Source organism: Camarhynchus parvulus, chromosome 14, assembly GCF_901933205.1.
Source record: "Camarhynchus parvulus chromosome 14, STF_HiC, whole genome shotgun sequence".
NCBI classification, from domain to species: domain Eukaryota; kingdom Metazoa; phylum Chordata; class Aves; order Passeriformes; family Thraupidae; genus Camarhynchus; species Camarhynchus parvulus.
In genome coordinates, this window is record NC_044584.1 from 12,254,297 (window position 1) to 12,277,417 (window position 23,121).

General features: G+C 44.6%; 1 protein-coding gene across 1 annotated transcript; it reads left to right on the forward strand.

Annotated features, from left to right (window-relative positions):
* Positions 1–317: 317 nt before the first annotated feature.
* LOC115908969 (multidrug resistance-associated protein 6-like) lies at positions 318–22,280 on the forward strand. Its single transcript, XM_030957952.1, has 31 exons — positions 318–614; positions 1,071–1,247; positions 1,588–1,713; positions 2,337–2,474; positions 2,711–2,836; positions 3,413–3,474; positions 4,138–4,269; positions 4,586–4,801; positions 5,621–5,798; positions 6,241–6,402; positions 7,882–7,974; positions 8,369–8,572; positions 8,906–9,052; positions 9,768–9,855; positions 10,153–10,222; positions 10,857–10,983; positions 11,454–11,630; positions 12,079–12,246; positions 13,248–13,431; positions 13,811–13,874; positions 14,346–14,463; positions 15,040–15,247; positions 15,931–16,241; positions 16,928–17,127; positions 17,226–17,352; positions 17,906–18,007; positions 18,809–18,955; positions 19,408–19,566; positions 19,802–19,968; positions 20,438–20,632; positions 21,169–22,280. The coding sequence occupies exons 1-31, from the start codon at positions 561–563 to the stop codon at positions 21,275–21,277; spliced, it is 4,536 nt and encodes a 1,511-aa protein (XP_030813812.1). The 5' UTR covers positions 318–560; the 3' UTR covers positions 21,278–22,280.
* Positions 22,281–23,121: the final 841 nt, after the last annotated feature.

The following is a 23,121-nucleotide window of genomic DNA, read 5'->3' on the forward strand; positions in this document are numbered from 1 at the left end:
ATCCCGGTCCCGTCCCGACCCCGGCCCGGCCCCATCCCGGTCCTGTCCCGGTGATGCCTCCAACCGGGATTATCCGCCCCCCCCCCCCTTCGCACCCTTTGTAGGCGTAGCTGGTGCCAGGTCACTTCGACAAAATAAAGTCTTTCCTTTTCAATAAAGAAAAGAATTTTGTGTTTCAAGCCCGGCCTAAAGTTATGTCATATATAAATATGCATCAGGTAGGCGGAGAATATGTCTTAGGTGGGCGTGTTCATGTAAATTTTACTGTCTTAAAAAATATTGGTGTTACCTCCTTGGCGTGCTGCATTTGTGGAAAGAATAAACAAAATCCTTTCTAAAATACACGCTGTGTCTGTGCTTAGAGAGCTCCTGTAAGCGGCAATCCCGGGGGCTCCGGGCCCGCGCAGCTGCGGCCGCGGCCGGACTTTGGCCGCAGCGGGACGGGGCGGACGCGGCCGGACGGGGCTCTGTGCAGCCGCTCCCACGCCCGGAGTGACCGGAGCTCTGCCCAGCGAGGAAACGCCGCCGGGCACCGGCCGAGGGTCCCGGGCGGAGCGCCCATGGGTGCGGGCCCGGAGCTGTGCGGGCCCCGGGACGGCCCCGCCGCGCCCCGGGTGAGTGAGCGGTGAGAGGATGAGAGGATGAGGGGGCAAAGGGACGAAGGGGTGAAGGGATGAGGCCGCGGCCCCGAGCAGCCCCGCGGGGCCGGAGCGGGGTGCGGCGCTGAGGGAACGCGGCCCGCACTCCGCCATGAGGGCAGCGCTGTCTCCGCCAAGGGCGGCCGCGGAGCGGACTTTGCCTCCCCGGGACGGTGCTCGCCCGAACAGACCGCTTAGCTACAGTAAATGTGCTGAGCGGCGAGGACCAGCCCGGACCCACTAGAGAAATACCTTTAAAAGTACCTCTAGCGAGTCCATCAGTCCGGACTCGCGTAGATTTCCATCCCCAAGGTTGATAAACTCCCCTAATAGCTTGCGAGTCGTTATCTTCTTCCTCTTTCCGACACGGGATTCCCGTCCCCAGCCTTGCTCTGCACCATGTCCTTCACTTCTGCCTTGTTTCTGTTTCAGGACTGGAACCAGACATGGCATACAAACATCCCAGGAGCGAGCTGGTGCTTCGAGAGCTCCATCCTTGCCTGGATCCCTTGTGCCTATCTTTGGGTCTGTTTTCCTTTCTACTACTGGTACCTTCGACACAGAAACAAAGGCTACATCAGGATGTCCCACATCTTCAAAGCCAAAATGGTAAGAGTGAAGCATAGGGTTTGGTCCTAAATTATCTCAACTTTGATGCAGAGTTTAACTTTCCTAAATTATTAATTCTGTCCTGATGATCCATCTCTGCTGGGTTTTTTGACATTTACCAGCTCAGGTCAGTATAAATCAAGTAAAGTTTTAGGAAGAGATGTCATAAGATCTTCTCCCCTGTATTTCCATTTGATTCCCTGACACTTCCATAACATTCTCTGTCCCCAACTTGATCTTCCACCCCTCCAGTCTTACTGCCCAGGCAGCTTGGATCAGTTTGGTAGACTGTCCCAGCATTTCAGTTCATTCCAGTGTGTGTTTTCTGTCTCTGCCTCAGGTCCTTGGGTTCATCCTGGTAATACTGTGTTTTTCTAATGTCTTCTTCATGGTATGGGAGAAAAGCCAAGGAATCCCACGGACCCCAGCACTCTTCATTAGCCCTGCTGTGGTGGGAATCACAATGGTAATTCCTCCCTTGTTTGTCTGCACATGGCCAAGCTTAGCCCTCCTGGGACAGAGCTTGCGTTTCCCATGGGTGTTGCTGTCTCTGAGCACAAATTTGGCTGATGGGGAGTAGAAGGCTGGGGATGCACTCTGTGCCTCTCTGCTGTGTGACACATCAGGGGTTGAAGTTTGGGCAGAGCACATCTGGCAGGAGCTGAGGTTTCAGTAAGGTTTAGAAAGAGGTCTCACAACAATGAGACAAGATTTCACTTCTCATAACCACAGTATGTGATTTAATATGGTTTAGAATGAAATGTGATTTCTGTTCAATAAATCAGTGCCTATTCTCCCCTTCTGTCATTGCTTCCTCGTAGCCTCAGTCCTTCCAGCCTGTTGGCCCAATTGTAATTTTATTATTTGCCTTCTCTGTAGACATTCTTGAGTGCAATATTGCACACAAAGCTTTTCAGTGTCAGCCTCTTAGGAACAATACTGCAGCTCTGAACATCTTGAAATGTTTGGGCAAGAAGCTAACTGATTTTTCTCTATTCATCATCTCTATTCTGTATTCATTAATTTGATAACAATGTTTGGCATTCCATTACCAGGTATTTATTTGCACAAATTTGTACTTCCTCACAGGTCCTTGCCTTGTTCCTTACCCAAGCAGAAAGAATGATGGGCATCCAGTCTTCAGGGGTCCTATTGATTTACTGGCTGCTCTCATTTGTGGCTGCACTTGTGATGTTTAGTTCCAAAATTCAGCATGCCCTGGAAAGAGTAAGTGAGATCCCATACCGTTAATGTGCAGACTACAAAGTCTCTTAACAACAGGGCTGGTTTTGTCTCACTGTCTGCAAGGGGGGGAATCAAATTCTTCTTTTAAAATATGTGCTGAGAAAAATGTTCATATTTGTGGTGGATTTTTATTTGCATAGTAGAACATGAGAAGCTCTTTCTCTGCTGGTTAAACATAAAGGTTCTTACCTCATTGTCATTGGTGTTCTGTTCCTTAGGGCTTCCTGGAAGACCATTTCCACCATGTTACAACTTACCTTTATGCTGGCCTGGTGCTAGCAGAACTTGTGTTATTCTGCTTAGTTGATCACCCTCCCTTCTTCTCTAAAGCTGACAACAATCCTGTGAGTATAAGGTGGCTTTTCCTAATGCTTTGCTTCATTGCTGAAACAGGATTTTAAATATATAGGGATACACAGGCACATGGGTATCTGGGTGATGTAAGATGCATCATTCTGTTAAAAAGCTGACAGTTGTAAAAGGTAACTGGCAGAATTTGGGATAACAGTACTCTGTCTCTCTGTGTAAGCTTTTCAAAATAAAAGCCTATCCATACTCATGTTTCTTGTCCCTGAAATCAGTGGGTAGGGCTTCTGTTGCTTCTCCTGGTGCTGCTCTCCTGTGCTGCAGTACTCTGTTGGTGATATTGTGTATGAAGAGCTCTGTGCTTAAGAAAATAAATGGCTTTGGGTATGAAGAATTGCATTCTTTGTTCTTCCATCTGAGACATTATGCAGAGTCAAATTCTCAAAAATCTTCCAATCCCATTGAGCATCCACAATACACTTACTCTGGTTCAATGGATGGGGAGGGGGATAACTCTGATTGCTTTTCCTTGGGAAGCACAGAAGGGAACTATAGTCATCTGACACATGCCCTTTTCTACATATAAATATCACACATGTTTTCTCTCCCATCAGAATCAGTGCCCAGAAGCCAGCAGCTCTTTTCTTTCCAAAATCACGTACTGGTGGTTCTCTGGGTAAGAAAACAGAAGATATGGTTTTGCTGCAATAGCAGAAAAAAGCAGCAGCATCAGAGATCAGAGAGGGTGTAGATGGCAGCCAGTAGGAAATATCTCAGCCCCTGCGTTAGCTTATGGAGTAATTTAAATTATTTCTTTAAATTATTTCTCTTGTGAGGTATTCCCACAAGATCAAATTAAATTTAATTTACTTTTCTCAAAATAGTTTAAAATGCAAATTTGTGATTCTAGATAATTCTCTTCTGCCTCCCAACTACTCCTCCAGTGCCCTCCCAATCTTGAAATTGATCTCATCAATCTCAAAAGATCACTGTACACCAACCACAGCCCTCTCTGCCTGCCAGACCTTGGTCTCATCTGCATTTCATGGAGCCCAGAGAAAGTTAAACTGAACTTTCTACTGCACTATCCAAGACTCTCAGTATGGACTAGAAATTAGGGCTGACTTGCAAATCCCCATTGTGCTGACAGAAGATAGCCTAGGGGTTAAAGCAAAGCTGCTGTTCCTGGACATTCCTGTTCATTGTGGGACAGGACAGTCCTGAGTGGTGTTGTGGTGTCAGTGCTCTCTGTGCATCCCTTGATGTCTCTGTGTTCTGAAAGAGTCACACACAGCACAGATCCTGCTCTGCTCCCCTGACTGCAGTCTGTGTCCTCCAGGCTCCTCTGGAAGGGCTCTCAGCAGGCCCTGGGGGTGGATGACTTGTGGCCAGTGAGGAAACAGGACTCCTCTGAAGAAATTGTTGCCTGGGCAGAGAGAGAGTGGAAGAAGTGTCTCGGCAGAACCCAGCAGTGAGTATTTGATCTGGAGGGCACATCATGGGCTCAGCTGGGCAGTTCTAGATGATCTAAGCAAATACACTCACAGGTACTGCTGTGTGAGTCCCTTTGTGCAAAATCTGATTTTAAGTGTCAAAATCTGCTGGAGAACATCCTTCCCCTCCTGGAAGCACAGAACTAACTTTCTGTAAGAGGGGTCGGGTTTTGATGAGCTTTTATACTGGACATGGTATGAGATCCAGTGTGAGATAGTTAGTGTTTTTTGAAGATACAAAATTCCCAAGCTTTCTGCAGTTGTAGGTAACTTTCTCATTGTTTCTTCCTTCAGGAAAATGGAGTCTGCCACATTTAAAAAGGGTCAGAAAACTGAAACTGATATAGCAAAAGCTGAAGAGACAGAGGCTCTACTACAGTCAAAGCACAGTCAGAGCTTTGGGCCCTTACTGAGAATGCTTTGGAGCATGTTTGGAACTTATTTCCTTCTCAGCACTGTCTGCTTAGTTATCTGTGATGTCTTCTTGTTCTCCACCCCAAAGGTACTGAGGTATGTGCACATTTAAGATGTATTTCTGTCACATGAACAAGATTGCTGTGTGCATGAGCTCAGAGATGTGTATGTCAGCATACAAACAATGACCTTTTGAAATTTGCTCTTGCTGATGAAGGGAGCTCAGGTGTCATTTGTGCTAAACCCACTGTCAAGTCAGGAGGGAAAGACACAAAGCCACTGTGTGAAGCTGTGTATACCTGTCTGCACTACTGTGCTCCAGCAGTGGGAAGGACAGGATGCACCAAGCCCTTGGACAACATCATTAGAACAGGAGTTATTTGATGGTTCTGTATATCACATCACTTGCCACTTGCTGTAGTCTTAAGGCTCCATGTTCCCTGGCTAATAAAGAGCACACCTGTGCCTCCTACACATCTTAAATAACTTTGTTAGTTGATTAAATGCTTTGTGGGTTCTGTTGGTACAACACCAACCTGCATTATTATATATTTTCATGGGCAAAATCCTTTCTTAGTCCAGATTAGAAGTTCTGGAATTGTCAATGACTCCCTTAGGTTACAGTTACCACTTTGCATATTTGTGAAAAATTCATGAAAATCAGGAGCCATCCTTAACACTGAAAATGAGGTCTGCCCAGAGAGGATGCTGAGATCAGAGATTGCTTCAAAACCACATGTGGCTAGATTTCAAAAATCAGGATGTTATATGTTCCAATTCTTCTGCTATTCACTGATAAACCTCAGCCAGAGAGAATACAGAAAAATGACCGCTATTTCTGCCAGTTTATTTTTGTGTGTCTGATATTTCATCAGTACTGTGTGGATTCAGCAACATTTGGCTCCTGTCTTGCAGCCTTTTCCTGAAGTTCATTGAAGATGAGGCAGCCCCAAGCTGGCTTGGCTACCTCTATGCCTTCAGCATGTTCCTGCTGGGCTGTCTGCAGACTCTGTTTGAGCAGCGCTACATGTACATGTGCCTTGTTCTGGGGCTGAGGCTGAGAACTGCACTGACGGGCCTTGTGTACAGGAAGGTGAGCCTGCAGCTCCTTCTTTAGCTTTGCTTTTATTCTAGCCCTACCTTGGCAGTAATGATGTACATTGTCCATAGCAATATCAGGGGACATGTCATTAGAAACTAGTTTTAGGATGTAGATTAATCTCTGAGCAGTACATGACAGGTACATTCTTTAGAGCTTCCCTATGAAGGAAAAGCCAAGAAAAGGGAAGAGCAAAAATCAACATGGACTTTCTTATGCTGTATGTACATGTATAAATAACATGTATTTCTTGTGATGACTGGGGAAAAGGAGTAAATGCTTCATCTTGAAGTGAAGTCACATGGCCCAGGTAGCAACATGTTTTCAATACCTGGGATTTGACATTCTGTTCTCTGTGAGGAAAAGAATGTTGTTTGACTTTTGGACCAAAGCTGTTGTTTGATAATGCCTTTTCTTTCTTCTCTACCCTGTCTAGATCCTGGTTATGTCAAATGCCTCAAGGAAAGCAGCAACCACAGGTGAAATTGTTAATCTGGTATCTGTTGATGTGCAAAAGCTAATGGATCTGATTATCTATTTTAATGGGACCTGGCTGGCTCCTATTCGGATTATCATCTGCTTTGTCTTCTTGTGGCAGGTAAAATATGACAGTATTTATCAATCCCTTTCTATTCTAAATATCAAAGGAAAAATGAGGTTTCAAAATTATACTTACTAGTTTGAATTACATGAAATCGCCATATTTTTCTTAGCTCTGTAGCACGGTGGATTCACTTTTCTTTCTGAAAGGTATTTTCATTGAGACAGAATCCTTGTCTGATCCTTCAGTTCATCTTCTCACCTGTGTATTCAGCATTCAGTCCCTTTTAAGAGACTGTGAGTATGATTATTGTGAGCTGACTGATAAACTTCTGCTTCAGATTTTCCTGTCACTTCTCTTTACAACCGCTGGGTGGTGGCCCAGTGTAGGCTGAAAGTCCAGTTCCAGCTCCTTGGCACAGTCCCAGAACATAATGGGGAATGATATGAAATAGCAGCTTGACATACTTCGTCCTGAAGCCTGGTTACCACCAGATCCGTGAAAGAGCTTGAAGCAAAGTTACATGCCATTCAGAAAGACTGTTGGATACTTTGAATTGCATAGGTAGCAAGGAGTTCAGCAAGGACAGAGCAAAACCTGAATTAGGAATAATGGATGGTAATCTTTTCTCAGCAGTACAGAGCCCTGTTGTTTAGTCCCTGTTCTTGGCCAATGGAAGCATGAGCAGTATAGAGACAGGTGATTCACAGGAGCTTTCCAGAGGCCTTTGAGGCCTTCCTTTACTACCCAGGATGGATTGTGCCTGGTGCCTGGCAGGATGCTGTGACTGTGAAAATCAGTAGCTGTGATACAGACTGTGGTGAAGTCATCATCCCTTTTCTAATGACATTGACTAGTTGAATGTGCTTGGAGATAATGACACGTTCTTTGCTGGTGTTCACAGACCATTTGTGCAGACAATACCTGTAACTCTATGTGTTACTCCCCTCTCCAGCCCTCTCCAGTCACACTGGAGATATAACTAACCCATGAAAAACAAGTGTTCATACATAATTGTTATGAACCCTGGGATGCAAGAGCTGTCCCAACATAATGGCACAGGATAATGCCACCATTTCATCTCATGCAGACAAGCTGGACTATTTGTGCTGCAGGAATACTTGTTTGAGGGTTTGGGTTTGTTTTGAAGGAAAACCTGGTGTTGTCTGGGGTCACTTACTCGGGGCAGCCACAAGATGTCCTTCTGAACGCATCCAGGGATGGACGAGAAGAGCCGGGAATGGCTTGAATTGCCAGCGTGCCTCTGGATCGCCTTCAGCACCGATCCAGCTCCTAACAAGGGAGCGAATAAATTCAGCTCAGCCTGATGACAGGAGTTATCCGGCTTGGAGAGTTAACAATCCACAGTGCTTAGGAGCACAACTCCCTGGAAAGGCAAAGGCAAGATTACAGTAAAGGCTTAGCCAGAGGGATGTTATGCACAAGTTCAAAGAAGAGGGAAGGTAAGCAAGGGAACAAAAAGCAGTCTTGCCTAGTCATCACCAGAAGTTCCTTCTCTTTTTTCTCTCCTGGCAGCTTCTAGGGCCATCTGCCTTGACTGCAATTGCTGTATTTCTTTTTCTTTTGCCTCTGAATTTCGTGATCACCAAGAAGAGGAGTCAGTTTCAGGTACATTTTGCTTCATAAAAATGAAGTGGTTTACTGAGTTATGTGATTACTTATATTTATTCACGCTTACCACAACCGTCTGAAGTAACATAGGAGGATTTGAAGCCTGCAAAATTTCTTGAAATTTAGAATAAGCTCTTCCACGTTCAGCCTTTTTACTGTGTGTGCCCTACTTTTCTGTTGTTTTTATGTACTGCCAGTAAAAACAAAGCTCTGAAGATCATAAGTAAAATATTTCCCTGCCTAGAAGAGTCATAAGCAAAACAGCATACCCAGCTCAACTGCAGGGAAATTTATTCAGGACTTGGAGGCAGGAATAAGGTATTTTTTCCAGAACAATTGCACCATTAAACATTCAACCTATTAAATGATAAAACTCAAACATTTATTACAGGAAATCCAGATGAAACATAAGGATGAGAGGGCCAAACTCACCAGTGAAATTCTCAGTAACATTAAAGTAATCAAACTGTATGGCTGGGAGAAAACCTTCATGGAGAAATTATTTGGAATCAGAAAGCAAGAACTTCAGGCCTTAAAAAGATCTCAGATTCTCTTCTCAGCATCCCTAGTTTCTTTCCATTCATCAACTTTCCTGGTGAGTGGATCACCTTCCTACATAAAACATATGCTGTTACTTCCCTTTTCCTTTGTACTCCTGCCTGGACAGATTTTTCCTATAGACAGCTAAAGATTATATCTGCCTGGAGGTTACAGGAGTTGCTGTGGCTGCTGCACCAAAACTTCCTTAAAGCAGAACAAACATCCAGTGATCAACCAACACGCGGGACCTTTGCCTGTGGTGCCTGCAGGACAGGCACCTAGAAGGGATAGCCTGGATTTAACCAGATGAGTCCCAGAGTCTTGAAGGGCCTGTCACCTTTGAACCATTCTGAAGCAAATGGTTTGCTTGTCCTTTGCTCCCTTTCAGATCACATTTGTCATGTTTGCTGTCTACACCCTGGTGGACAACACACACGTGCTGGATGCTGAGAAGGCCTTTGTGTCCTTGACACTGATCAACATCCTCAACACTGCCCACTCCTTCCTGCCCTTCTCCATCAATGCTGCTGTCCAGGTTAACTGCAGGCCCTGTTCCTCTTCCTTTGGCCATAAGGGGTTTTTACATATCCCCATTAACAGGTAAAGGTAGGGATTTCTTAGGGCTCTGCACATCAGCTATTTTATTTCACCACTGTGAAATGGTGACGTGCAAGGGCTTGCAGCTAAAGGTACACTGTGGCATTGCCTTTCAGAAAGGCTCCTTTATATTGACAAAATAGTCAACAAGAATTACTCCTAAGTCTTTTGTAGCTCAGCACAAGCACCATCGGATCTTAGAGGGGCTTCCAGTTCTGTTTTTAATCACAGAAATCAGAACAGGTGGAACAAAATCTTCGTAGGGGAGACCCTGCTAGTCCCGGCCAGAGAGAAAAGCAAGTCACTGTTCAGTAAGAAATTAGGAAATTCATTTCCCTCTTACACTCTGTGACTGTCACAGAATTTCATGTACAAAAGCAATCACTGGAAAGATTGCAGGGAGAATTGGGTGAAAAAGTGCCAGTTTCACTGAACCAGAAGCACAGGGAAGGATATGGAGGTTTTGCTAAGCTGAGTGGAAATAAAGGCAGGTAACATAAGGAACAGCTGCCTTTGGCCATCTAAGCCTACAGCATCTGCAGCATAGCACGAGTCAATATTCTAAGTGGGTCTTCAAACCGAGTCTTTACTTTGGGTTTTTGCTCCCTTTCTACTCTAAATCTTATTTTCTTCTGTGTGCTGCTTCATTTCAGGCCAAAGTTTCCTTAAACCGTTTAGCAGCTTTTCTGAATCTGGAAGAACTGAATCCTGAGAGTTCAAGCAGAAGCACTTCTGGCTGTGGTAAGCTTTTATGTTAGCACTTTTGTCTTATAAGAGGAGTAATTTCCATTATTCAGCTTCTACTCAGGGTGTCTACCATAGTCAAGAGAAAAATATTTGCCCTTTACTGTCACTGTATGTCTCTGGCCTCATTATTTCTAACAAAGAAATCTAATTTGGTGATTTACTCCTTCTTTTCATAATAAAAGTTGATTTTATGTAACCTAAATATACACTGAAACATTAAATCACATAAATTGGGACATTTCTGTAGCTATCTCTGCATTTACAAGTGGTCTGTCTCTCTTCATGTTTTAGTACAGGCAAGTATCACCATAAGAAATGGGACTTTTTCCTGGAGCAAAGAAACTTCTGCTTGTCTTAGAAGGTACAGACTTACCCTTAGTCATCCCTGTAGGTCAGGGTGGATGCTGGATGAGCTAATTCCTCAGGGCCTAAGTGAAACCAGGGTGGAATATCCAGAGGCTTCTGAGTTTGCTTCATATTCAGTGTTGAATTCTGAAAATTATAAAATCAGATAAAACAGAATTTTGCTTTTATGTTGAAGAGCGCATAAATGGGAAGGTACCTGTATCTGGATGTTGCCTTATTATATGGGGACTGTTTTCTTTAGACAGTTTTCTTGCCCAAATATGAAATTACAGTGTTTTAAGTCAAAAAAGTAGAACAGATGGAATGCAGATATTATATATGACATCACTGCCTGCTTATTTCAAAAGGCATTGACATTTTGGAAAAGAAAAGCTTTGAATAGTTCTGATGTTCAGGAGTGTTCTACATCCAGAGCTTTGAGCTAGTCTGTCTCCAGAGTGAGGATCTGGGTATGAAACTCAGATGGGGATGTGGGTGAAGACTTTCTGATTGGAGGTGTCTGAAGGGATGAAACCAGGGGATTTACTCAATACATACCCAACAATAGCAACAATTTTGATAATAAGTACAATTATTTGCTATCAGAAGGTGTATCTAAAGTGTGGTAAGAGATGATCTTTCTCCCCCAGCATAGAGCTCAGTGTGCCCCAGGGCTCTCTGCTGGCTGTGGTTGGCCAGGTGGGTGCTGGCAAGTCCTCCCTGCTGGCAGCGGTGCTGGGCGAGCTGGAGGCCACCGAGGGCTGCGTGACCATGAAGGTGAATTTTCCCCTCAGCATTTGCTTCTAATTAGGCTGTTTTCAGGAACTGCAAGGTATGAACCACAGCATCACTTACCTGAGGAAAACCCATTTACTGCTGAATTTTAACACAGGCTGTATGTATCAGTCCACATTTAGTTATCTGAAGGCGCTGCAGACTTCTCAGATGAGCCTGAACTTTGTGAATAGGAACTGGAACAACACTTCAAAGATCCAGTTCTATTTCTCCCTCTGACAGTGAGCTGAAGTGTCATCCTGGTAAATTGCATCCTGTACTGGCACCTCTGTTCCCTCCCCTGTAAGGTAATAACAGTGCAGACTCATATTTTGCAAAGCCTTCTGAGAATTGTCAGTGCTGATGATCATTCCAGATTGCCACAACTGAGAGAGCTTTTCTTCAAAGATGGGTTCTCACAGTGTCAAGTTGAGCTTATGGAAAAGTTTGCTAACATTCTTCCACTCTTATAGGACACTGCAGCTTATGTCCCCCAGCAAGCTTGGGTTCTAAATGCTTCAGTGGAAGATAATATTCTATTTGGCAAAGAGATGGATGCAACCTGGTTCAACAGAGTGACAGAGGCTTGTGCACTGCACCCTGATTTGGAGACCTTCCCTGCAGGGCAGAAGAGTGAAATAGGAGAAAAGGTACTGCCTTGGCTTTATGTTTTGGCTAACTTTTCCCTGAGTAGCTACAACTTCAGTTGTCCTGCTTAAAACATCTGCCCCTGAGGAACTACAACTCTGGGAGCTGTGATGAAAACACAAAAAAACCTAAACTCACAAGAGGCAGGTGCTCAGGAATTTCTGGAAAATTAGGCCATGATTTAATTTAATTTAAGCCCACCTTCTGACAGCCTAGGAAGAGACATAAGAGATGTTTAAGAGAAAAATCAGCACATCCAGGTCATCCTTGGGTGCTCTCTTGCAGGAAAGAGTTGTTCAAGAGACTCTGCCTCTGCAAGAGTCCTATTGGGAGGGAGGGAGGTGCACTGATTTAAAAATAAGGAAGTCATAAAACATGGGTGTAAAAGGAAGTCAGCAGTTGGGAAATACGCTGTAGCTTTGAAATAAGCAGAGTCAATCTCTTTTCCAGGGAATCAATCTGTCTGGGGGGCAGAAGCAGAGAGTGAGCCTTGCTCGGGCTGTGTACCAGCAGGCTGCCGTTTACCTGCTCGATGATCCCCTGGCAGCTGTGGATGCCCACGTTGGGCAGCACATTTTTGAACATGTTCTTGGACCCAATGGTTTACTGAAGGACAAGGTGTGTATGAATCTGAACTATAAACACTTGCACAATGTCTCTCACAAACTGTTTCCAGTAGGGTGGGTTGCTCTGTTTATCAAAGGCTTACAAACACTTTTTTGCAGGGGACTAGGGAACCTCTGCAGGCCACACAGCACCTGCCAGTCCTGCAGAGAATCTCCTTTAGGAGGAGGAAGTCTGTCTATCCTCATGCAAACCACATGCCTAGTGCCAGCCTTACTTTCACTGCAGGCTTACAGTTCTTTGGTCTTCTGTCCACATCCTTCCTCCTTTTGAGATTTACTTCTAGCATAGTTCAGGGGAGCTGCCTGATCTCTTCCAAGTTCTATCACCATGATGTCTAATCCCATTACTTTTGAATAATTCAGTGACACCTTTACAGTTCTCATCACCCAAATGTGCATCACTTAAACACTTCTCCTCCATTCTTTTTGCATTGGTTGTGTTTTGTTTTTTCTCTTTTTGGTATTCCTCTGCTGTCTAGCTATCTGGAAAACAAAACATGGTTACATGAGAATGCTAGGGCAGCTCTATTGGATTCATACTATAAATTGCCTAGAAACACTTGATTCAGTTTCACATTATAGAAGGCAAACAAGAAGAAGGCAATTTCTGGCATTACAAAGTCCAATTAAAACAAACATATATAATTATAAATACCTTTCTCTCCATGAGATTAGTTGCAAGTATCAGAAAATAATTATTGTACTGAAACAGAATGACTTCCTAAGAACAATGTACCAGACATAAAGTGTAGTCAGAGGGCTTGACTGTATATTACAAATGCAGAATATGCCAATTTATCTGGGGAAAAATTACTTTTCCTACATCCTTTCCTCCAATTATCTGTGCAAATATGCTCAGAAATGTAAATAAAAGGAAATACCCTTTAATTCCATTCAGGCTGATGAATTTTTGAGGCCTAAATTTGATCCTGAAATACTGATACCAGTACTGACAGCAGAACAATTGTAACTGCTTCCTCTTTATCCAAGCAGACTCGTGTGCTGGTGACTCACACAATTAACATTTTGCCTCAAGTGGACAACATTGTTTTTCTGGTGGATGGAATGATCTCAGAAAGTGGTTCCTACCAAGAACTTCTAGAGAGAAATGGAGCCTTTGCAGATTTTCTTCGTTCACACGTTACTGCAGAAGAGAAGGCATCTGCTGGTTTTCCAGGTAACCCAGATGGGTTGGAATCATTCTTCCTAGGTCTATCAGTCAATTGTTCCCTTCATATCACATCTGTTTTATTATGGACATTTAATGCAGAGATCCAATCACAGTAAGGGGTTGCTTTGTGTGGGGAAAAATATGCCTGTCAAATCAACTGACTCATCACCTCAAAACTGATTCTTGAATCCATATTAGTAGACAATAATCAAGCAGTAAACTATTACCCATTGTGTGTGCTATTCTTCAAGCCTCACCTTGATATTTCTACCTCTAGAAACAATTTTTAATGAATCTTTCCTCCATATATTACCAGTCTTTCAAAGGGTGTATAGGACAAAACAGGATTATAAAGCGTTTAGAAAAAAATACATTTATTTCACAGCTATGGGAGACATCAAAGGCACTGTCATCACTGGGAATGGTCCATCTCAGCAGAAACCCCTCAGGTAAGCTTAAAGCAATCTCAGATACTGAAGAATTTACTCCAAAAGCCCATACAAGCCTACATAGAGGCTCTCACTGAGTATGACAGAGGTTTGGGATTGATCTGTAAATAAATAAGAGCAAACAAGCAAAACTCAAGAATAGGCAAAAACCTGCTCTTGAATGTAGAAGTTGACTGACATTTCTTCTGTATTTCACAAGGAGGCACAACAGAGCTCAAGTACAGGCTCCTTGATACATTTGGCTGCTGATCACTTCTCTGTGGGGCTGTAAGGCCAGACTGATCCCAAACCAGCCTCGGTTAATGCTTTTTTCTGCTCCTCAGTGGCTTGACAGAGGCCAGTCCTTGTGACAAACATGGACAGTGGCTGGGGACACTCTGGAGGAGCCTGAAAACTGCAGCCCTTAAAATAGGCGTGGATTTAAGTGTGGATGGGTGGCTAATTGAAAGGATTTTTGTTTTCTTCATGAAGTAGTGATTCAGTAAAATCTGCTGTGGGAAGGGAGACCATTCCTGTGAGCCCAGCCTGCACCAGTGCTGCAGCCAGCAGCGGAGGATTAACCAAGGCAGAGAGAACTGAGCATGGCAGGGTAAGCACAGCACCTTCCTGCAGGAGCAAGGACACATTCCATGGGGATAACACACCCGTGGCAGGCAGGCCAGCTCCCTGCCTCAGCTAAACCACAGCTAGGGCAGTCAGCTGAGCATACCAGTGTGCCCTGTAATGGGTCAAGGACATATACTGAGAGGAAATGAGAGCAAGAAGTCAGAAACCCCAAAAGAGGCAGCTTTTTCTTTAGGGGACCAGCACTAGCCAGACTGGGATCTCCTCTCCCCACACCAGCACCCAGTGTGAACATGGCAGTTCTCTCTCACACCAGCACACAGGAAAACCACTGCCTCACATAAAGAAAGCCTTACATGTATTCCAGAAGTAACATGGGCCTATTGCATAACATTGATCAGTTGATAATAATCATTCATCAGTGATTTCTTTAACTATGCCTTCATTACTCATCCACGAGGAAAACAAAACAAGAATCAACACGGTTGCTGTGAGTGACATATCACTGAGAAATCCCATTATAAATCACTCCTTGCTTCAGAGCTGCTTTTTTTAGCTAACAGCCTCCTCTCCTGCTCTTTCTGCCCATGTGTCTCTGCAGGTGAGAGCTGGGGTGTATGGAGCCTACCTGCAGGCAGCAGGCTGGGTGCTGTGTGTGTATGTGCTGCTGTCCTTCACCTGCCAGCAGGCTGTGGCCTTCTCCCGGGGCTACTGGCTCAGCCTCTGGGCAGATGACCCTGTGCACAACGGGACACAGCAGCTCACAGAGCTCAGACTTGGAGTCTTTGGTGCTTTAGGAGTGGTTCAAGGTGTGTTGAAGTTGCTCACCTAATTCTCTGTATTCCCAGCTCCCTGTCCCATATCCAGGATGTGTTCTCAGAATATAAACAAGTGCATTCCCTTGGGCTTTTGGACCCAACCCTAAAGGTTTTTCATCTCTTTTCATCCTTCTAGCATAAATTAATCATATCAAAGTTCAAGTGGGGACTCTTCTCCTTGCTGAATTGTTGCCCCCCACACTGCTACACTGAATGAAATCTTGGCTTAGGTTACATAAAAGAGACAAAAGAAGAGAAACTTCTGGACTTCTACATTTATCTTTTTCTTTTTAAATAGCTACCATTCTTTTGGTCACTCTATTTAAAAAGGAAAAATATCACTGAGCAATTTAAAGTAGTCTCAGTCAAGCTTATTTTGTGATGAATGAATAATTTGTCCTGCATGTTTTAAGTTCCTGAATCCATGCCCCCCGTCAAGCTGGCTTAGAAGGTCTTTGGCCACTCTGTAACTACCCTGCAGAAAGGGCAGCTCACCCTGCAACTCTGAGGCTTGGTTTAATTCCTGCTAAAGAGAGGTTTGATTCCTGTTGCACCTTCCTGAATGCACACTGGGGCAGCATTCACAGGAGTAACTGGAAACCACCATCTTGCTAAGGAGAACTCCAAGGTGGGTTTGTTCAGACCTAGTAATAATAATTTCTTTTCTCGTACAGCCCTTGGCAGGTTTGCCTGCACAACAGCAGTGCTGCTTGGGGGAGTGTTAGCCTCACACCAGCTCTTCCTGCAGCTGCTGAGCAATGTCATGAGATCCCCAATGCTCTTCTTTGAGCAAACACCCACTGGACACCTGCTGAACCGCTTCTCCAGAGACATGGATGCTGTTGATTCTGTCATCCCTGACAAGCTCAAGTCTGTGCTGGGATTCTTGTTCAACTTACTGGAGATCTACCTGGTGATTGTGGTGGCTACACCATGGGCAGCAATGGCCATAGTAGCCTTGACTGTTCTTTATGCAGCGTTCCAGGTAGGAGCTCACAGGTGCACACACAGGAGAGGCTGAAGCAGCACAGCCCTGCAGAAAGCCCCCTTCCATTTCTTAGGAGGGAAGGCATGCAGAAATCAGTTTCATCATCTCAAGTCACATCTGAACAAGAGTAATGTCAGTCCCTTTCCCACATCACCTCAACCTTCCAAAGCACCCCAGAGCCCTCCCAAGCAGGCTTATGCTTTTCTGATGTCTAAAACAAATCCTACCTAGGCTATATCCCTCATATATCATTAATCACATGAAAGCCAAAAGCATTTTTCCTTTCCTGCAGAATTCCTACACTGGTTTTTAATGTATCCATGTTTGCCAGCCAAGACTGAGCATTAGGGAGGGGCAAGTATATCTCTGTTCTCCATCAAGCAAAAGGCTCAGCTGCAGGAGAAACTGAGTGTAGAGGTTTTGTGGGTTCAGAGCACCCTGGCTCCTCTGCCCCAACCAAATTAGTAATATTAGAAATTAGAAATAGTTAGGATTATTCCTAATAAAGACAGAGGTAGGAACACTGCCTCATCTTTTAGGGGCATGTCCTGCATGCACATAAGGTTTTTTAACACAAGGACAGTACTATTGCATTTGTTGAGGCCTTCCCAAATTTCCTCTGGAGTACCTCCACAGAGGCACAAGACTTCCAATGACTGTCCCTTCCTTTCCCCTTGTCCCAGCACTTCTATGTCAGCACCTCCTGCCAGCTGAGGCGCTTGGAGGCTGCCAGCAGGTCACCCATCTACTCCCACATCTCAGAAACCTTCCAAGGCAGCAGTGTGATCCGTGCTCACAAAGACCAGCAGAGGTTTATTTCAAAAAGCAATTTCCTAGTGGATGAGAACCAGCGAATTTGCTTCCCTGGAGCTGTTGCTGACAGGTACAAATCTGCTCCATGAGTGTTCTGTAAAGTAATCATGTTTTGGGAGAAAGGGAGAGGGCACCCAGCAACAGCTCTGTGCTCCTCTCCTCCTGCAGGTGGCTTGCTACAAACCTGGAGTTCCTGGGCAATGGCATCGTGCTGTTTGCAGCCCTGTTTGCAGCCATGGGCAGGACACAGCTCAGCCCAGGAACTGCTGGCTTCTCCCTTTCCTATGCTCTCCAGGTAACCCAGTGGGGAAATAATACCCTGCTTGCCTTTATCAAAAGCAACTGCATTTAAATTTCTGTTTTGAACTATTTCTGTGCCTTTTTAGATGCCTTTTCCTACCAAATCCTGCTGTCATTGCTGAAATCCAGAGCATCTGGAGCACATGTCCCCTTAGGGAAAGAACCTCATAAACACATGTATGGGCCATCTTCTTCCTCCTACACCTGAACTCACAATATAAGTCAGAGCAAGCCCTGGGCAGCTGAAGCAAGGTCTTTAGAACCTGTCTTACCTGCTTGTAGACTAGTTGCACAAGAGCCTAAGAAATAGCTACACCATCTTTGAGCATCCAAATCAGTAGCATTTCATTCTCTATAAACATGCTGAAAGGGCTATGGCAGGACCTGGCTTTCACTTCAGCATTTTAAGGTCTTCTGATGTAATCTAATTTCTGATATAATTAGCTGATGAGGAGATCTTTAGAAATTAAGACAAAGTACCAGGTATCTCCTGAGCAGAGGTCAGGGCTCATTTTGTCTGCCCTAATGCTTCTGTTCCACTGTGGCAGATAACTGGTGTTCTGAACTGGATGGTTCGCTCCTGGACAGAAGTAGAGAACAACACTGTTGCTGTGGAGAGAGTGAGGGAATACCTGAAGACTCCTAAGGAGGTAGCTAATCCACTGCTGACCTTACCAGAAGGGGCTGAACGTCTCTGCAAACTCATGAGTAACTTTTCAGTTCCACCTGAAAAACCTCCAGCTTTCCCCTTCTAAAAGGCCAGTCATGTTTCCTTTAAAGAACTGCAGCATTTGGGGTTTATCCAACTGACTGGACTTGTTTTATAACCTCAGATCATTATTTCCTTAAGACAGTTATGCACTGGATTGCCATTAAAATAGCTTCACTTGTTAACACTCATGGAATCAGACATTTCCTGCCCATATTTGGAGTATTTATTATGTGACTTCAGATGCAACTCACTGATAAGTTATGGCTTCTAGATAGCCTTTTAACTGCTAGAAGTTTCCAGTGCAGTAATTTTTGTTCTATAATCATTAAAACTATATCTCCATGTGCTGCCCTGAGAGAGGAGGCTTTCACAGCCCTGTTTATGGGGGCATATAATTTTTTTTTATTGAACCACTCAGTTTCAGAACTCTGACATGCAAGCAAACGTTCATCCCCATTTTCAGTAAAGAAAATCCGACCAGCATCTTTGGATGAAGTAAAAACAACATCTGCAGTATGAAAGTTAGAGGCCTTTTTCTGGTTTGGAAACTGCAAAGAGACTGGGGGGCAGTTGACACAGGTGTCTTCATGAACTTCCCTTTCCAGTATTGCTACTTGATTGGCAATACTGGAATGGAAAGCTCATGAAGACACCTGTGGGTAATTTAAGTTCATGAAGACACCTTGACTGGGTAATTTAAATCAGCCTTCAACACTGCTGCTTTCTTCCATCTCTTCAGGCACCCTGGACTCTGAATGGCAAACTTCAAGGACAAGATTGGCCCACTGAGGGAAGGATTGAATTTAGAAACTACAGCCTGTGCTACAGGCCAGGTTTGGAGTTAGCACTGAGGCGTGTCAGTGTGACCATCAACAGGCATGAGAAGGTAAAAAACCCCTTCTTGAGCAGTGTGAGCAGTGCTGGGCACTGACCAGATCCAGGGCATCCAGCCCCTGCCTGCACCCAGCTACAGCAACCTGGCAGCTGCAGGGAAGCAGGAGCCATCTCCCACACTGCACACCTTGTCCAGCTTATTACAGCAAAGGAATTCCACTTTTTCAGTCTAGTTCCACATCAAGGCCTTGTTCAAACTAAGTCTTGTAATTATTCTTTCCTTCAAAGGCTTTTGTCATTCCTTTTCATACAAAACAATTGTGAGCTGTAAATGCTTCCATTTAAAGAAAGTATTGTCAGACTGTGAATCGCAAACAGCCCTAAGGATCTGATCTGTGCAAAGCTGTCTCCCGTCAAAAGGCCAAGAGGAGCTACACAACACGTTTGTCCACCTGTGAGAAAACAATCAACATCCAAACCAAAGTCCTCCCACTGCATTTTCAGATTGGCATCACTGGCAGAACAGGAGCTGGGAAATCCAGCCTTGCCGTGGGCTTGCTGAGATTGGTGGAAGCTGCAGAAGGAGCAATCCTCATTGATGGACAGGACATTGCCCAGCTAGGTCTGCACGACCTCAGAACCAAGATCACGGTCATTCCCCAGGTATGAAATTAATTTCCAAAATATTTGAACAGTGTCTTGAATACCTGGGAAGGGTTTATAAAGATTCTGTGAGAGGAGGGACATTGAGCAATTCCCAAGTTGGAAATAACCTCTATGCCATGTTCATCTGCCATTCAATATAACATCAGCCATAGATTCCCACCCAGCAGGCAGGACGCAAGAGCTCATTTTTATAATTAATTTCAGGAGTTGTTTGTACTGTCTCTGTGCTCAGGATCCAGTTTTGTTTTCTGGCTCCCTAAGAATGAATCTCGACCCATTAAACCAATACACTGATGCAGACATCTGGACAGCTTTGGAACTGACTCAGCTCAAGAACTTTGTTGCAGATTTGCCAGAGCAGCTGGAATATAAGTGCACTGACCAAGGGGAAAACCTAAGGTACCTTTTATCTGCAGAAGGACAGTGGCAGGGCAGTGCCAGCCCCTGGGCTAGGAGAACAGAGCTGCTTGGATAAGGAGGCTAATTCCTTTAAAAAACAAAATCATTAATGATGTCCAGACTGAAAATTGCTGCTTTACTGTCCTGTTTAGCAGCACGAAATCAAATCCTAAGACACTAAGGAAGACCTTTCAGACTCAATCATTGTGCTGGTTTGCATTTGTGCAGTACCTAAAACCCTGCAATCTGTTCCAAGTGCAGCTCTTCTGGGTGCCATAGCAATACCTTCCCCTCCCTCCCTTAGGCTGTTTCATGCTGTTACCTACCTGCAGTGCCACCAGCCTCAATCATCCTTTCAGAGAAAGGGAGCAATCACCTTTCCATTATTGATTTCAAATGAATCATCTGTTCTGACCCCAAGGAAAAGTGAGTACTGGCCTCAGTTTACCATCCCTCTTCCTACTTGCAGCACTGGTCAGAAACAGCTGCTTTGCCTGGCCAGAGCACTCCTGCAGAAAGCCAAAATCCTCATTCTGGATGAGGCCACAGCAGCAGTGGATTTAGAGACTGATGCCCAGATTCAGTGCATGCTGAGGACTCAGTTCAGGGACAGCACCGTGCTGACAGTGGCTCACAGGGTGAACACCGTGCTGGACTGTGACAGGTAAGGACACCTCTGAGCAGGGGAGCACTCGGGCAGCTGCTGTGACTCACACCCCACTGTGCTGCTGAACAGCAACTCCATTTCTGTCCTCTTGGTGTTCAAACCTCCAAGCTTTGCTTTGGAGTTCGGAGGATCTCTGTTAAACCAGCAGGGCACCAGCAGGTTCATCAGAGATCCTTTACTCCCACACGGTGCCTGTCCTGCTGTGTCACAGCCCTCTCCCCCCACTGACAGCAACACCACGACTACAGCTCCTTGGTCACCTGAGAGCTGTGACACTAAAACACCCAATACCCCTTCACAAATCTCACTCCAGTCTCAGCTGCAAAAACCCCTCCTCCCAAACTCAGCACTTGAACAGTCACTCATCAGAAACCCTTTCTATCCCAGCACTGTTTCCCAGCTGAAAAGCTGTTGGAAAGCTTGGCTGAATAACCAGCAAGTACTGAAATTTATTTTAAAACTAACTAGAAATTAGTAAGTTTATTATAGGGGCTGGTGTAATCCCAAACTTACATTTCTTTTAATGTTCACAGGATTTTAGTCTTGGAAAATGGCCGGATAGCAGAATTTGATACTCCAGAACACTTAATAGCTCAGAAGGGACTGTTCTACAGACTGATGGAAGAATCAGGCCTTGCATGACTCACCCATAGCACCACCACAATCAGGAATAATTGACCTCATAATTGAGTTATTTTGGTTTCTCTCAAAAATTCCTGACACTCAACCAAAGCTTGTTTGAGCCAGAACTGCAGTGAGTAGATGGAAAGGGGTGACTTGGGATACATGTTATTTCCATAGGAAACAGCAATTCCACTTCCATTATGTTTCCAGATACCAAAACCTCACTTGATTGCTGAAAACAAGCCAGTCAGGACTTAAATACTTTTCTGGTACAAAAGCAAACATGTCAAAAGAGAAAGAGCACAGCATTCCTAATTTATACTGTAAATGGAGCCCAAATATCCATCATGCTTCAAGATTACACAGATTATTTTTAAAAGCCAAAAAGATTTTATGGACAGCAAGGAAGAATTTAACTGGTAGCAAGGAAACTTAACTGTTTGCAGTTGATGCTAAGCTCCAGGCAGAACTAATGTTGTATTTTGTCAATGTCTTAAGGACTGCTCACCCAGGCACTGTTCCTACACAGCTGTGGACTCCAAAGAGCAGCTGGAGCTCATCACCCAAAGTGCACAAACACTGGGGCAGGAGGGAAGAGGAGGCAGGAGAGCACAGGCTGCCTTTGTCACCCTGGGGATCAGATCCACCCTCTCCTCTGCAGAGCAGAGCCAGCTCCAGCAGGGGCTCAGCAGTGCAGGACAGGACTGTGGCTGGGAGTGCCAGCAGAGCATCCATCGCTCCTGCCCAGGCCTTGGAGCATCCCCACTGCCAGGTGCTCACAGCAGGGCATGTCCAAACATTGACACCAACATTTCCAAACTGAATTTGGCCATGAGGAATTTGCATGGTTGGAAGTACCCTCCTCTCTGATCCCTGCAGGACATGAAGAAAGCAGCAGGATCTCACCTGTTGACCTGATGGTTCATTCCTGGTTTTCCTCTTGAATGCAAGTTGACTCCTGTGTGTGCCACCCTGGTGCTGCAGAGCCTCTGGCATGGTCACCTGTCAGGTGTTGCTTTAACAAACCAAAACAGAAGCAAAAGCTTCCTGGGCTTCCCACAGTGTCTGTGGCCAGAGCTGTGCCCAAGTCTCTTCTCAGAAGTTGCAGGATGACAATGTGACAGTCCAATACACACTGCTCTTTACTGTGACTTTTGTTAAAGCACCCATTTTCTAAAGAGCTGAAATAAAAATAGAATCAAGTATTTAAATGAGTCACTTCAGTAAACTAGAGCAAATACAACACAGAAAGGGGCAGTGGGGAGGGGATGGGAGAGTTCCAGCTGCAAGAATCAGCCCAGACTGTCAAAACGCAGCAGTTCCTTCTCCAACAGCTGCTCAGTGGCTTCTGCACCCAAGTCAAGAACAGTTTAGAGTTTCTGCTGGACAAGTGCTCAAGATATGGAGATCCAGTGCCTGCTGCTGCTCATGTACCAGGAGAGAATTATTTTCCCTCTGCTTTCTCCAGCTCTCGTACTTGAGGACACAGACAAAACAATTCCAAACCCAGATACAAGTTAAGAGCACTCCAAAGATTTATCAATGGATCTTCAAAATCAGGAGCATTTAGAAATACTGAGATAAAAGTTAGGTATTTTTCCTTTTCAACTAAAGCAAAGAGGAACAGAATTGCCCATGTTGCTGGGTAATTCTGAAACAGACATCTTTTAACATTCCATAATCTCCAATATAAACATCTTTAAATGCTCATTTTCTGTTCCTAATGTAAAGAGGGAAGGCAACAGGAGACAATAATCAAAACATACTTTCACACTGGTAACCTTTGAAAGGGCACACTTTTGCTGTCAGCTAACCCAAAGTAAGAGCAAGCAGCTTTCACACATCAAGTCGTGCTGCAAAGG

Excerpts from the sequence above, each read along its gene's own strand:
- LOC115908969 (XM_030957952.1), top strand. The coding sequence starts at position 561 with ATGGGTGCGGGCCCGGAGCTGTGCGGGCCCCGGGACGGCCCCGCCGCG. Across the intron at positions 13,432-13,810 it reads GGCATCTGCTGGTTTTCCAG|CTATGGGAGACATCAAAGGC; the intron begins GTAACCCAGATG and ends TTTATTTCACAG. Across the intron at positions 17,128-17,225 it reads CCTGGAGCTGTTGCTGACAG|GTGGCTTGCTACAAACCTGG; the intron begins GTACAAATCTGC and ends CTCCTCCTGCAG.